Below are 17,044 nucleotides of genomic sequence, written 5' to 3' on the forward strand. Positions count from 1 at the left end.
ACAAAATTCAGATTGATGGATGACTGTAGGCAGTAATTTCACCCTTGGATTCAATTAAGTGTTTCCACCACCTTGAACATCATTTCATGATTTATACCACCCTGATAAGGCCAAAGCATTTGCAAGTATCTTCAGCCAGAAGTGCCGAGTGGGTGATCCATCTCTGCATCCTCTGGAGGTCCCCAACATCACAATCTGCAGCCAATTCGATTCACTCCACGTAATATCAAGAAACGACTGAAGGCACTGGATAGTGCAAAGGCTACGGGCCCTGACAATATTCTGGCAATAGCACTGAAGACTTGTGCTCCAGAACTTGCCGTGCCCCTAGCCAAGCAGTTCCAGTACAGCTACAACACTGGCATCTATCCAGCAATTGGAAAATTGCCCAGGTATGTCCTGTACACAAAAAGCAGGACAAATCCCAACCCAGCCAATTACCATCCCATCAGTCTACTCTCGATCATCAATAAAGTAATGGAAGCGGTCATCAACAGTGCTATCAAGCGGCACTTGCTTAGCAATAACCTGCTCACTGACACCCAGTTTGGGTTCCGCCAGGGCCACTCAGCTCCTGACTTCATTACAGCCTTGGTTCAAACATGGACAAAAGAGCTGAACTCAAGAAGTGAGGCGAGTGTGACTGCCCTTGACATCAAGGCAGCATTTGACTGAGTGTGGCATCAGGGAGCCCTAGCAAAACTGGAGTCAATGGGACAAAAGCAAAATACTGCGGTTGCTGGAAATCTAATAGAAAAATAGAAAACGCTGGTAAAACTCAGCAGGTCTGACAGCCTCTGTGGAGAGAGGAGTTAATGTTCAAGTCCATATAACTCTTCTTCAGAGTTAAAGAGCTCATTAACTCTGAAGTCATATGGACTCAAAACGTTAACTCCTCTCTCCACAGAAGCTGCCAGACCTGCAGAGCTTTACCAGCATTTTCTGTTTTTATAATTGGAGTCAATGGGAATCAGGAGAAAAGCTCCCAACTGTTGGAGTCTAAGCCGAACCATCTTCAGCTGCTTCTTCAATGACCTTTCTTCCATCATAAGGTCAGAAGTGAGAACGTTCGCTGATGATTGCACAACGTTCAACACCATTTGCAACTCTTCAGATACTGACGCAGTTCATGTCCAAATGCAGCAAGACCTGGACAATATCTAGGCTTGGGCTGACAAGTGGCAAGTAACATCTGTGCCACACAAGTGCCAGGCAATGACCATCTCCAGCAAGGGAGAACCTCGCCGTCACCCCATGACATTCAATGGCATTACCATCACTGAATCTCCCACTGTCAACATCCTGGGGGTTACTATTGACGAGAAACTGAACTGGACTAGCCATATAAATACTGTAACTACAAGAGCAGGTCAGAGGCTAGGAATCCTGCAGCAAGTAACTCACCTCTTGACTCACCAGAGCCTGTCCACCTTCTACAAGTCACAAGTCAGGAGTGTGATGAAATACTCTCCACTTGCCTGGATGAGTGCAACTCCAACAACAGTCAAGAAGCTTGACACCATCTAAGACACTGCAGCTCACTTGATTGGCACCTCATCCACAAACATTCACTCCCCTCACCACCATTGAACAGTGGCAGCAGTGTGTACCATCTACAAGATGCATTGCAGGAACTCACTAAGGCTCCTTAGACAGCACCTTCCAAACCCACGACCACTGCCATCTAGAAGGACAAGGGCAGCAGACACATGGGAACACTACCACCTGGAAGTTCTCCTCCAAGTCACTCACCATCCTGACTTGGAAACATACCACCGTTTCTTCATTGTCACTGGGTCAAAATCCTGGAACTCCCTTCCTGACAGCACTGTGGGTGTAATTACACTACATGGACTTCAACAGTTCAAGAAGACAGCTCATCACCACCTTCTCTAGGACAATTTGGGATGGGAAATAAACGCTGGCCTAGACAGCGATGCCCACATGCCATTAATGAATAATTTTTTTAAAAATGACTGCAATGAGGTTACAGTATTGACAATTCACCTTGTTCAGAAGTGCGTTCAGCTTTCATTGTGAGTGAAGGCACCATCCCGCACTGAGCCGCACACAACCTAGGAGTCATTCCCCAGTCTGTACTGGGCTAGGTAGTCTCATTTAGGATAATGTCAGCAACCTGCCCTAGGTGGGGTGGAAGGGGTAAAACAACAAAATCAGGCAAGCTGGTTCCCACTCCTGATTCATGAGTGGTTACCTCCATTGGTAAATGCAGGTGCAAATGGCACAAGATGATAAGCTTGGCCATGACCAAAAAAGCTACCAACATTCGCACAATGAGCAAGGTATGATAGGGATCTAGTGGCCATGGAATGGCACTGCAGCAAGTTAATGCTTTCAAGCAGAGTTGGGGCAGGGAAGAAAAATAAAAGAACCAAATGAGGAAAATTATGTTAATTCCCAAACTCATAGCATTATGTATTCCTTGCAACTTGGGACTGAACATGAATGAAGAAAATTTACTTCGAGGCACTGAGCTCCAGGAACAGTAAAAAAGCCAAATGAAATGTTCAGTGAAGCAATCCTTTCAAAGTTATCCTGCTTCACATGGTTATTTCAAACTGTCTGCACCACCCACAGTATTTCACGTTTTTTTTAAACTACAAACCTTTTTTCTCAAACTCTTCAAAAAGATTTAGGCTAGTGATGCTGGGGCCAGTATATATGATGTAGTTTTTTCCAGCCAAATTCTGACAAAGGCTTTTTGCTACAAGACTGTGGAGCTGTGGTCTGTTCTTCAAAGTATCCAGCCCATCCGAGGCTGTTCCTTCCTTCAAATTAACATAAACCTAAATGGAAAAGGAGAGCAAGATGACAGAACACATTTAATATGTTTGTTTACAGATCAGCATTGGGTTTGAAGATTCCTCCCTATTTTGTTGCAACAAGAAATTCCACTTAGTCTAACACAAAAAAGCACCTTCTCTGCCCTCCTCCATTTGTCACTACAGATCATTGTAACGTGTGCTAATCTCTTATTAATGCAGACTCTTGACTGTAGCAATAGACTTTCATTCTTTGTTCTGAGCCATACTGCACTCCATTCATGTTTCTCTTCTAAACTAGCACACTTTATCCCAAAGGATTAGAGATTTTAAAAAGCCTTAATTTTGTTTCACTATCCTTTACAGTCAATCCCATGGAAGGAACCGCCTTGACCAACTGTGCTACAAGCTGCAAATCAATTAGCCCCAAAATGGGTACCAGGCAATGAAAATACTTTAATATGCTCCCAGTTCTCTCCCAACATTTATGGAGTTCGCTGCTAAAAGGTTTTTTTTGCTTTGGTTCCCCTACAGTTACTGTGCAAAGGTGCTAGAATCACAGGGGACAAAAAAAGGTGGAATCATTTCACGAACAATTGGTTGCAGCAATTCAGGGGAGGGGTGGGGAAACGGTACAATATTTCACAATCATGAATGATTGAGATGAAGTACTGAAGTTATAGAAAAATTGTTTCCACTGGCAGGGGGCTTCAGTAACTAGAGGACACAGATTTAAGGTAATTAGCCAAAAAACTAGAGAGATGATTTTTTTTTTTTAAAGCAGTGAGTTGTGGTAATCTGGAGTGCATTTCTTGAAAGGGTGGTGGAAGCAGTTTCAATAACAACTTGCAAAAGGGAATTGGATCAATACTTGAAAAAAAACAATTTGCAGGGCTGTTTGGGCAGGGGGGTAAAAAGAATGAGACCCAGTCGTTCTTTCAAAGAGCTGGTAGAGACATGATGGGCTGAATAGTCTCTATCCGTGTGGTGTAATTCTATGGCAGATGGACAATGACTTCACAATCACAGCATGCAAGTTAAAAAACAGACAGTACAGTTCAAGGGAATGCAGGTGTCCATGAATAGCAAGCTTCTGTTTGTTGAGACAGCATTCTTTTACCTTGGAAACCAGAGTGGGAATGATCCATATTTATTAGAAGTCTAGAAATCTTGAATTTAGCATCATACCCTTCAAAAGAGTGTCACAGATGAAAGTGTGGTCTTAAGAGGGGTGACAAGTTCATAGAAGAAATCAATAATGAGTTCTTCAGTAACTCACTTAAGTGACCTCTGTTCATTTGACAGAGGGGCTTTTACATCATAGGTTTAGCATTGGCGTAAAACAGTGGCACCTTGGAGCAATGTTGAACTTGTGTGTTATAAAGCACAAGCTAAAGCCTGGCTCATTTCTAAATAAAAAGCAGTAAGATTTGCTGCACCAGGCACTGTCACTCTGCTGCAACACAAAAGCAAAATAGTGTAGATGCTGGAAATCTGAAATATGCTGAATACTGTCAATCTGCTTCTGTCTCAGGTCAGACCTCAATTCCTAATTCAGACTGCATTTACACAATAAACATGAACAAATCAAATAAAATAAAAGGTAGCAATAAAGAACAAATAACAAGCAATCATATCAGTTGGACAGATCAGTTCACACAAGGAAATTTGAACTACACCATGCTCATGCTATATCTTGCAAATCTGACAGATTTAAAAGATGTAGATTGCCTCCAGCTGAGTTGGAACTATTAAGGGTGCTGATTAAACTATTACTTTACTGAAATAAACACAGGAGATTCTGGAAATACACAAAAGATTTGAACACCGGTGAGAAAAAATACACTTTTGATACAGATAGTCATCACAAAGCATTCATTAAGGTCTCTCAAAACAGACTTGCTAGAAAAATTCAGTTACATAAGAGGAAATGAAGCAGCATGGACAAAGTTGGTTGACAGAAAACAGAGGGTTAGGATGGCGCTTGGATTGTAGAAGGGTTGTACCCCAGGGCCAGTGCTTGGTCCTCTTCTCTGCTCAGTATAAATGGATGATTTGGGCTTGGGCATCAGGAGCACAATCTAAAAAATCGTTGATGAAATAAAAGCAAGGGGCTTGGCAAAACATAGGCAGGACTGTAAAAGATGTCATGACAATAGACAGGTTAGTGGAGTGGGCAGACAGATGGCAGATGCAATTTAGTGTGAACATAAATGTGAGCTAAATAGCTATTAAAAACGATGTCTCATTCAGAAATACTAAAATGAGCTTTATTATTTGGTTATAGAGGAGAAAACACTTTCAATTACATCACCTGACAGATGTAACCTGTTGCTGCACACTGCCTAACCCAAAGACTAAACTTCCGCTTTTTCCTTTTGCGTAATTCCCGGTCTGTACATGTGGCAATGAAGAGTGGGTCTTCGTCAATTAATGGTTCATGAAGTACCTGAAATACAAAAAGATATATTCTATGTTCAATGAAATATTAAACTGTACACAATCTTGCTGTAATATTTTCTCAAATGACAGCAATTTTTAAAAAATGGTAAGTTATCTTATTCAGCACTTAATAAATTCTCATTGAAAGCAATCTATGAATCTGGAACACCAGCTGATAACATTGTCTTGCAACAGTACAGGTTAAAGAAACACAGTAGATTGTAATAGGTCTTCCTTGGATTACTACAGATGGGGGCCATTTAAAAGAACTGGCTAATAATTTATTTCCAGCACAAGAAACATAACATCCCTTGGGAAAAGATCGGCATCTAGAGCACTCCAATATAAAAAGAAACATTCAGCAGCATTTGAGGAGTCCCAGGCAATCACTCCAGCTCAGATCTACACCAAGACTGAATTTCCAGAAAACGCAAGACTGGCACCAGATGAATAAACACTTGCTAGAAGCTTTTGCATGGCTCAGGTCCTATTCAATAACACACCCCAACAACGCTTCCTTAAATAAAAAGGCAAGTAATATAACTTAATATCAACTCGTATTTATATAGTTCCTTTAGCATAACAGTGTCCCAAAGCACTTCACAGCCGTGTTTTAAAGCAAAATATGATGCTGAACTACAAATGGCAATATTGGGCAGAGGCCAAAAACTTAATTAGAAGTAGGTTTTAAGGAGTGTCTATGAGGAGGAAAGAGATAGAGAGGCAGAGAGATTTAGGGAGGGAATTTCAGAGCTTAGGGCCTAGGCAGTTGAGGACACAGCCACCAACGACAGAACAATTAAAATCAGGAATGATCAAGAGTCCAGAATTAGAGGAGTGCAGATATTAGGGGGCTGTGGGGCTGGAATACAGAGCCAGGAAAGGGGGAGGCCATGGAGGGATTTGAAACAAGGATAGCAATTTTAAAATAGAAATGTTGTCTAACCGGGAGTCAATGTAGGGCAGCAAGAACAGAGATGATGGGTGAACTGATCCTGGTGCAAGTGAGGACACAGGGCAGCAGAATTTTGGCTAACCTCAAGCATACAACAGTTAGAATCTGGGAGGCCAGCCAGGAGTGCTTGAAATAGTCAAGTCTGCAGGTAACAAAGACATGGATGAGGGTTTCAGCAGCAGATGAGCTGAGTTGGGTGATGTTATGGAGAATTGGCAAACAATCTGGTTCAGCCTTAGACAGTTGCTAAGTAGACGGATAGAATCGGTAGCAAGGAAACAGAGTTTGAAATGGGGACCAAAGGCAATGACTTCAGTCTTCCTTAAATTTAATAGGAGGGACAGGTTAAGAAGACTGCAGTAGAGAAAATTAACCGGTTTGGGGTGGGGTGTTAACTTTGCATTCCAAGAAGGACCTGGATTAATGAGCAGTTTCTGAAGATGTCACCAGGATCTGATAGTGCTTTATATGGTCCAATCAGATCTGGTAGTGAATGATTAAACCAGTTGGCCACCTTATTTTTTTCAAGTCTGTGTCCCTTGGGTTTAAGGGAGCAGAAATATGGGCCATACCAGGGGAAAAGGCCAGGGTGAGAGAGAGCAATGGTGTATCCTACTGCTTTCCTGGATTGAATTTCACCCAGCACCAGCTAGGAAAGTTTCACGAGTTCTTCATCAGGCCACTAAATACTGATTTGCACATTAGTACACCAAGTTAATGAAGGACATGTAGAGAAGAAAGAACAGTTGCTATCAATGTAGTAATAGTTACAAGAGTTACAATGGTAGATTTTTTTTTGAAAAATATACTTTATTCATAAAATATCTGGAAGAACATTACAAAACATTCCTAAATCGCCATCACAAAAGGTACAATCAGATTCAACTTTTACACATGGATCACGAGGTGCTTCAATACAATCAATGAACTTTACAATCACTTCAATATGGTCATTACAGACAGTTAGACTGTGCAATGATATTGGAGTTATCAACATACATCATGTTGCACTCTGAGGTGCTTCAATACAATTATAATACAATTAGTATTCAATGCGTACATTCATCGTGAGCTGTACAGCCCGAGGGGCTCTAAACAATTCCCAGCCCCTCGGTGCACTATGGCAGAAAGGTCTTAGACAGCGGCCTTTCCCCATTGCACCTTTGCAGCGGCTGCCCCGAGCTTTAGTGCGTCCCTCAGCACGTAGTCCTGAACATTGTAATGTGCCAGTCTGCAACACTCGGTCGAAGACAACTCTTTGCACTGGAAGACCAACAAGTTTTGGGCAGACCAAAGAGCTTCTTTCACCAAGTTGATGATCGTCTTGGTGTGTGTTCCTGGGAACAGCCCGTGGAGCACAGAGTCCTTTGTCACAGAACTGCTCGGAATGAACCTCGACAGAAACCACTGCATCTCTCTTCAGACCTTCTTTGCAAAGGCACAATCCACAGGGAGGTGAACAACGGTCTCGTCCCTACCACAGCCGCCTCGAGGGCAATGTACAGAGGGGGTGAGACTCCTGGCATGTTGGAAGGATCTGACGGGGAGGGCCTTTTTCACCACCAGCCAAGCTACATCTTGGTGCTTGTTGGACAGTTCTGGTGATGAGGTATTCTGCCAAATGACTTTAACAGTCTGCTCAGGGAACCATCCCACTGGATCCACCTTCTCCTTTTCCCGCAGGGCCTCTAAGACATTACATGCCGACCACTGCCTGATGGACCTGTGGTCAAAGGTGTTTCTCTGCATAAATTTTTCCACAAGGGACAGGTGGCACAGTCCAACTACTTGGAGCATTCCGCGGCAGCGTGGCCAGACCCATCCTACCCAACACCGAGGACAGGTAGAACCTCAGCACGTAGTGACACTTGGCGTTTGCGTACTGAGGATCTACGCACAGCCTGATGCAGCCACACACAAAGGTGGCCGTCAGTATGAGGGCGATGTTGGGCACATTTCCCCCCCTCTTATCTAGAGGCTTGTACATCGCATCCCTGCAGACACGATCCATTTTCGACCTCCAGATAAAGCGAAAGATGGCTCGGGTGATCACCATCGTGCAGGAGTCTGGAATGGGCCAGACCTGCGCCACGTACAGCAACAGCGAGAATGCCTCACACCTGATGACCAGGTTCTTACCCGCAATGGAGAGGGAGCGTCGCTCCCACATGCCCAGTTTTCTTTGCACCATAGACACTCGCTCCTTCCAGTTTCTAACGCATGCCCCGGTCCCTCCGAACCATATCCCCAGCACCTTCAGGCTGTCAGCCCTGACGGTGAAAGGGACAAAGCATCGGTCAGCCCAGTTCCCAAAGAACATGGTCTCGCTCTTCCCACAATTTACCTTGGCTCCCGAGGCCAGTTCGAACCGGTCGCAGATGTGGATCAGTCTGCGCACCGACAGCAGATCCAAGCAGAAGACGGCGACATCGTCCATGTACCTGAGTGCCTCCACTGCTTGGGATCGTCACTCCTCTTATGCCCGATCCTTCTTGATGGACTCAGCAAAAGGTTCAATGCGACACACAAACAGGACAGGGGAGAGAGGGCAGCCCTGCCTGACTCCAGATTTAATAGGAAAGCTATCTGATTCCCACCCATTGATTGAGACTGCACTACTGGTGTTAGTGTAGAGCAGTTGGATCCAGTTGCGAATTCCCTCCCCAAACCCCATTTTGGAGGGTACATCCACCATGTAGGTGTGCGATATTCTGTCAAAGGCCTTCTCCTGATCCAGGATGAGGAGGCAGGTGTCCACACCCCTGTCCTGCACATAGGTAATCATATCCCTGAGTAGCGCAAGGCTGTCAGAAATCTTCCTGCCTGGCACAGCGCAGGTCTGGTCAGGGTGGATCACCAATTCCAGAGCGGACTTGACCCGATTGGCAATGACCTTGGACAGAATCTTACAGTCCACATTCAATAGTGAAATGGGTCGCCAATTTCTAATTTCCTCCCTTTCCTCCTGGTGTTTAAAGATGAGGGTGATGATGCCTTTCCTCATGGATTCTGACATGCTGCCGGCCAGAAGCATACTCTTGTACACTTCTAGCAGGTCTGGGCCGATCCAGTCCCACACAGCCGAATACAACTCAGCCAGCAAGCCATCGCTTCCGGGAGTCCTAGTCTTCTTGAAGGACTCAAGGGCCTTAGTCAGTTCGACAGGAGTTAGCGGTTTGTCCAGGCTCTCCCGTGTACTGTCGTCTAAGACCTCCGTGATAGAGGACAGGAAGGACTGGGAGGCCGTGCTGCCTGTGGGCTTCACGTCATACAATCCGGCATAAAAGTATTTGCTGATCCTCAAAATGTCAGACTGCGATGACTTTACTGAGCCGTCTTCTTCCTTCAGGCTGCTGATCACAGAGCTCTCTATGTACCTTTTGGAAGAAGAAATGTGAGCACATCTCATCCTGCTCCACGGAACAGACTCTGGAACGGATGATGATCTTGCTGGCTCTTCACCTCTTGGAGTTTCTCCTTGACATCAACCCCCATTGACCGCAGCCAGAGCTGGTTCTGCATATTTTTCTGGAGTCGGGGCATTTCCCTCTGTTCCTTTCTAGCTTTCTGGATGCCTTTGAGGATCAAAAACCTCTTGATGTTTTCCTTGATCGCTTCCCACCAGTGTGTCAGGGACTCAAAGAGGGGTTTCACAGTTCTCCAACTTTTGTAATCCCTCTTGAGCTCCTCAATGTTCTTTGGGGTCAGCAATTGCACCTTCAGCTTCCATGCCCCCCTGCCAACCCTCTGGTCTTCCTCTAAGTGACAGTCAGCCAGCAGCAGGCAGTGGTCAGAGAAGAACACTTGACGTCGGTGGATCTGACTGCGAACGCACGGGACACAAATAGATGCTGTCTTAATGAGTTAAGACATATTTTTGAGGTGGAGCAAATGGACCATTATGCTCATCTAACTTGTATTCCTCCTCACATGAAAGTATTCCCATGTTGACTTTTGGCGACATATGTGTTTGTGTTTCACCCCTTGGGACGATTTCAGCTTGATGAGGCAAATGAATCCCTGGGGCTCATTCTAGGCATCAGCAAAACAGGAGGGTGGCCCAGAGAAATTTATTTCACTGCATTTGATTAGAATCTCATTAGCACGTTAATAAAACATTTAAATCCCACTAATAACAAAAAGCTAGTTGCACTTGAAGGATGTGTATATGAATATAAACCTGTCGGGCAGTGGAATCTTTCTGCACCTGATGTGCTTTCTTTTTGTCATCTTTCCGATGCCTATGTCCCAAACCTAGCTGCCTCGAAACCTGTTGGCGAGGGTGATAACAAGCTAGCAATGCTGCTTTTCAAATAATGCATTTAAAAATTGTAACAGCAACTAGACAAAACTGCACACACTCACAATAGCATATGTGTTTGAGACAATAGAGACGCCATTTCAGAGAGATTCACACCTTTAATGTTGAGATTGCTTTTATTCATTGAGCACAGTATGAGATGTGGTTGGTTGACTATGGTTCACTAATGTCCTTTATGGAAAGAAATCTGACTCCTTAGCCTACATGTGACTCCAGATCTACAGCAATGTAGCTGACTCTTAACGGTCCTCCAAGGGACCTAGCAAGCCACTCAGTTGCATCAAACTGCTATGAAAAAGTCAAACAACAAAAAAACTGGATGGATCACCAGATATTAACTTAACAGTGCACAGGCACACCCAGCCCAGTCGTACATGGAAAAGCCTCCTCACAAACATATGGGAGATTATGCCAAAATTGAGAAAGCTGTCCATCCTATCAACTAGTCAAGCATCAGCCAGATATAGTCATAGTCACAGAATCGCACCTTATAGCCAATGTCCCAGGTTCCTCCATCACCATCCCTGGCTACATCTTGTCTCATTGGCAGGACAGACCCGCCTGAGGTGGTGGCACAGTGGTATACAGTCGGGTGGGAGTGGCCCTCGAAGTCCTGAGCAGTGAGGTCCAGACCCCTAAACTTGCATCAGGTCAAACATGGACAAGGAAGCTTGATTACCACGTCCCGTCCTCCTTCAACTGATGGATCCGTACTACTTCGTGTTGAACTTCGCTTGGAAGAGGCACCAAAGGTAAACAAGGGAACTGAATGTAATCTGGGTGGGGTCTTACATATGAACATATGAATTTAGAGGAGAAGTAGGCCACTCAGCCATTTAAGCCTGCTCTGCCATTCAATAAGATCATGGCTGATCTGATTGTGGCCTCAACTCCACATTCCCGCTTACACAGATAACTCTTCACCCCCTTGCTTATCAAGAATTAGCTACCTCTACCTTAAAAATATTCAAAGACTCTGCTTCAACCGCCTTTTGAGGAAGAGTTTTCCAAAGATTCACAATCCTCAAAAAATTTCTCCTCATCTCTGTCCTAAACGGGCAACACATTTTTAAACTATGACCCCTAGTACCATAGTATTAGATTCTTCCACAAGAGGAAACATCCTCTTCACATCCACCCTGTCAAGACCCCTCATGATCTTATGTTTCAATCAAATTGCCTCTTACTCTTCTAAACTCCAGTGGATACAAGCCTAGCCTATCCAACCTTTGCTCATAAGACAACCCACCCAACTCATCTAAATCCATCCTTAATTAAAGAGTCAATGGGAATCAGGGGGGAAACTCTCTGCTGGTTGGAATCATGCCTAGCACAGAAGGAAGATGGTTGCGGTTGTTAGAGGTCAATCATCTCAGTTCCAGTATTTCACTGCAGGAGTTCCTCAGGATAGTGTCCTAAACCCAAACATCTTCAGCTGCTGTATCAAGGACCTGCCTTCCATCATAAGGTCAGATGTGGGGATGTTCACTGACGATTGCACAATGTTCGGCACCATTTGCAACTCCTTAGATACTGAAGCTGTCCATGTTCAAATGTAGCAAGGCCTGGGCAATATCCAGGCTTGGGCTAACAAGTGGCAAGTAACATTCATGCTACACAAGTGCCAGGCAATAGCCATCTCCAACAAGAGAGAATCTAACCATCACCCCTTGACATTCAATGGCATTACCATCACTGAATCCCCCACTATCAACATCCTGGGAGTTACCATTGACCGGAAACTGAACTGGACTAGCCAAGTAAATACTGTGGCTACAAGAGGTCAGAGGCTAGGAATCCTGCAGAGAGTAACTCACCTCCTCACGCCCCAAAGCCTGTCTACCATCTACAAAGGCACAAGTCAGGAGTGTGGTGGAATGCTCTCCACTTGCCTGGTTAGTGCAGCTCTGACAACACTCAAGAAGCTTGGCACCAACCAGGACAAAGCAGCCCTTTTGATTGGCACCCCTTCCACAAACATTCACTCCCTCCACCACTAAAGAAGTGGCAGCAATGTGTACCATCTACAAGATGCACTGCAGAAACTCCTTAGACAGCACCTTCCAAACCCACGGCCATTACCACCTAGAAGGGTAAAGGCAGCTGATGCATGGGAACATCACCACCCGCAAGTTCCCCTCCGAGCCATTCACCATCCTGACTTGGAAATACATTCCCATTCCTTCACTGTTGCTTGGTCAAAATCCTGGAACCCCCTCTCTCTCAGTACTGTAGGTGTACCTACGCCACAGGGACTGCAGCGGTTCAAGGCAGCTCAACAACACCTTCTCAAGGGCAATTAGGGATAGGCAATAAATTCTGGCCTAGCCAGCAATAGCCACATTCCATGAATGAATTTTTTAAAAGTTACACGTTTTGTGAGTTACACTGGCAATTGCAGTAACCATTCAGTACACAGTAAGATCCCCAAAACAGCAAAGTATAGAATTACATTTGATAGCAGCTAAGGGAGGGCTACTTTTTTTAAAAAACATGGTCAGCACAGAGTGGTTGTAAACTGAGTGCATCACAAACAAAGTGTAAAAGTTGGGAATTTGGTGCAAGTGGAACTCCGTGGTTAGTAGTAGGTGAGTAGGGTCAAACTGAATTCAAAGCCCACTCAAAAGGTTAAGAACTGTAAAGGATGCTGCAAATTAGTCAACATTTAACAGAAACGGCCTATGGTGCCAAGAGCAGTCAATCAGCTGTAAGGGATTGCCTGAATAAGGGCTAGTTACTGTGTGCAGCAAAATGAATCAGCAGTTGTAACTTGGGCTGCCTCAAAAAGGTGTACAAAAGTAAATAGGATCTGCTGACACAGTAGTCAGCACAGGGTAATAGTAAAGGGAGTGCATCAGTGAGTGTAAAAGTTGGGAATTTGGCTCAGAAGGGGAAGGAGATGCTATTTTCTGTCTCCAATAGTGGTTCATGTTACGGGTAAATATATAATTTAATCCAGCCATGTCATGAAACAATGTATATAGTATATTGGAAAATATTTTTCTTTTAAAATAAAGGTTTAGTCTGTGGGTGTGTCTTAATTGGATTAAAGACAGCTTTGTCTGGGTGTTTTGATATGTACCAGTTTTAATGTGTAAGCGAGATAGCATGCATTTGCATTTTTTGAATAGAGCATTCAAGAAGTGGGGTGAAAACTTGACGCCTTTCTAGCAGCTACCAAGCAATATGTTTATATTACTAATAAAATTGGTACAATGAATGGGGTTTCATTGTTAAAAGGTGAAGTCCAAAGTGACTGGTGAGACAATGAGAATTTGAATTCAATCAGTAACAGTAGGTATAACTTCAGTAGTTTTCGGGTGTGCAGAGCAGAGGCAATATAAGATCAAAAGGCAGCTGCAAGCCTTCAACTGGCTCCACAGTGAAAAGAACCTCATTTTGAATTTGTAAGGTGAAAATGCTTTGCCTGGTGTTTGGTTAAGTCTATGGGTTGCTGTTGCCTTAATGGAGATTAGTTTGGGAATTTGTTAAAAGTTATGATAGTGGTAATTTGTAGCCATGTGTATATATATATATTTTTAGCCTGTGTAAATTAATAAAATGTTTCAATTAGTTTAATGTAAAACCTCAAGAACTGATGGTCTGATTCCTGCGTTGTCACATCTCAGACATAACACTTAAAATTATAGGCTATGACAGTTGTTTAAAGTTTCCCTCTGGGAATTTTAAATAACTCCACTTTCCCAACCGCATCGGTCATAAACCATAACTTAAACTAGATCAAGTAATTAGTTAAAAGACTAATAGCTGTAATCCAAGTTGATTTAACACAAAGACTAATTGATTAAATTAAAAAAAGGTTATGTAGGGATTGCAGTGCAGGTGGTGTGCTGCAACTGCATCATGTTAGAGTTTGTGAAGTGCACTGTAACCCCAGACAACCAAATCTGCAGTAAAACGTCTGCATTTCAAGGAATGCCAACTCAGAGTTGCTCAGCTAGACGCCTGAGGTGTAGAATTGCTGGGCATCAGGGAGGGGGAAAAGATAAATATATGTAAGGAAGTAATATCATTTAGATGTTTAAGAGTCCTTTTCAGAATCTTTGATGAATGTTAACAGGGTTATCCAACTACATGAAGCTTCCCACTGCTGCAACATGAAGGGTGTGGAAAACAGAAGAACAGAACTGAACACCAAGAGCTTCTGTCCAAATTTATTCCTTCAATTTCATTAAAGTAGTCCAGCTGTTACAAATCTTCTCACTAGCCAGTTAATCAGAAGCTAATTATTTCTGCCAGTCAGGGTGTGAAGGGCTGCTCCTTAGCTGTCATTTACCTGCCCAAAGTATATAGGAATTTTAAACTGGCCTGACAATCCCTTGAAGGTTGCAGCATTCACCACCTCATCCCATGCATTGCAGAATTCTCTCTTTAATGAGATCAGAGATGCATTAATGATTCTGTATCAGAGCATGTTCAGAGTTGTGTATTTGTTCAGCTCAGATTCATGACAAAATGATCTATTTAAATAAAACAGCTTCCTGAAGTCAATTTTGACATTTTATTTTAAAAAGACATTTAAATAAAATAAAATTTTTTACTGCTCAGCAGAGCTTGGCTTTAACTTCCTATAAAAAGTGCAGCAAGTTATATAGGTAACTCTGGGACATGGACACACGCTGGAGAGAAATTTGGTGGTGTTGGGTTTCCCTATACCTGTTGGCCTTGTCCTTCTAATTGGTACTGCCAAAGAAGTCTTGGCCGATTGCTGCAGTGTCTTGTAGATAGTACACACTCTAGCCACAGCCAGTTGTTGCTGGAGAAAGTGGATGTTTAAGGTGGTGCACGCTGTGCTGATCAAGTGGATTGTTTTGTCCTGGATAGTGTTGAGTTTCTTGAGCGTTGTTGCAGCTACACTCACCCGGACAAATGGAGAGTATTCCATCACACTCCTGCTTTATACCTTGTGAAGATGTTTTGGGAAGTCAGATGAGTCACTCATCACAGAATACCCAGCCTCTGACTGCGCTAGTAGCCATGGGATTTACGTGGCTTTATCTTGATTTTCTGGTTAGTGATGACCTCCAGGATGTTGTTGATGATGGCAGGAATTCAGTGATGGCAATGCCATTAAATTTCACAAAGAGATAGTTTACGATGTCACTTGCCACTTAACAGCCCAAACTTGGATATTGCCCAGGTTTTGCTGCATGCAGAAATGGGTTGTTTCATTATCTGAGGAATTGCAAATTAAGCTGAACACTCTGCAGTCAGCAGTGAACAGCCCCAGTTCTGATCGACACAGGGCAAGTTGTTGCTGAAGTATTTGAAGATGGTTAGGCATGGCATGTTGCCTTGAGGAACTCCTGCAGTGATGTCCAGAGGCAGGGATGGCTGAAGGACAACCATCTTACTTTGTGCCAGATATGACTCAAACCTCTACTTCCCATTGTTTTCTTTTTTACTAGCCCTAGCCCTTGGTACTACTTGCATTCAGCTGAACGCAAGAGGTTTTCAGTTAAACTTCAGTTAAAAGCTACTCTAACTTCATAAAGCAAGCTAAGCTGAGAGACAGTCTTCCCTCACCCTAATTTTTTTCTGCATGTTAGTCAGATTTTGAAAACTTCTCATGCAAATGGATTTCAATCAGCACCACCTGTGGCTTGTTGTTTACATCAAATTAGTGATAATTGTGAGGTAAAGCATGCAGGAAAAGCAGACAGAGGGAGGCAGGTTCAAACCCAGGATACAATATTAGAAGAGCTCTTCTAAAATCTTACAAAGCAGCATTGCCAGATCCAACATCTCCTCTCACTGCTGACGGACCAAGAATCCAGAGACAAACTTTGCCCTCCACTCCCTTGTTCTCTCCTCCATCATGATGGCAGACAAAATGACCTCCACCCCAAGCGTTGGCAAACTCCAAGACCTCCATGCCTGCCAAACCAAGGCACTGTAGCCTAGCACTGCTAACCATCAAATACTTACCTTTAACTGGTACAGCTTGCTAAGCATCAGCTGCACATTTGAGAGATAAAATGAAAGGCCACTTGCATAAGTCTTCACAGAATAACGAAAGACATTTTAAAATTCATTTCACAGTGCACATGAAGGAATCACGAGCTGCCACATAAAAAAATGGAATGTGACTTATTTGGTCACTGTAAACACTCACCTATGCTTAAAACTTCTGTTAGTATAAAACAGTTCACCTTCCAACTGACCGTGAGCAATGCCACAGGGGATTTGTAACAATATAATTACATTAGAGGCACAGGTGTGATGGGCTGAGCAGCCTCCTCGTGAGCTAATTATAATTGCAAGAACACCATGTGATAAATACCAGCACTTTCTCTTGTTGACATTGAGAAAACAAAAGGGTTGTTTATCAAGAGTATAGTGGAGAAATCAAAGGATCGTTTTGTTCCTTTTCTCCCCCCAAGAAATTCAAATCTAGCTAGGAGATCATAAGCTTCTCCCAACTCCATTTCAGTTCTAAATTCATTTAGAAATCTTCCTTCAAGCAAGACACTGACTTGAGAAAACAACTAGCATTGAGAAAACAATATACCGCTTTAACAT

General features: G+C 43.5%; 1 protein-coding gene across 1 annotated transcript in view; it reads right to left on the minus strand.

Moving 5' to 3' along the window:
* pgbd5 (piggyBac transposable element derived 5) overlaps positions 1-17,044 on the minus strand; it is a 58,396-nt gene that overhangs the window by 6,736 nt on the left and 34,616 nt on the right. Inside the window, exons 3-4 of the mRNA XM_078541774.1 lie at positions 5,098-5,232; positions 2,627-2,807 (exon numbers count right to left, since the gene is read on the minus strand). Coding sequence (XP_078397900.1) covers positions 2,627-2,807; positions 5,098-5,232 — 316 coding nt within the window. The remainder of the gene's footprint in view (positions 1-2,626; positions 2,808-5,097; positions 5,233-17,044) is intronic.

Source organism: Cetorhinus maximus, chromosome 5, assembly GCF_964194155.1.
Source record: "Cetorhinus maximus chromosome 5, sCetMax3.hap1.1, whole genome shotgun sequence".
Taxonomy (NCBI): Eukaryota; Metazoa; Chordata; class Chondrichthyes; order Lamniformes; family Cetorhinidae; genus Cetorhinus; species Cetorhinus maximus.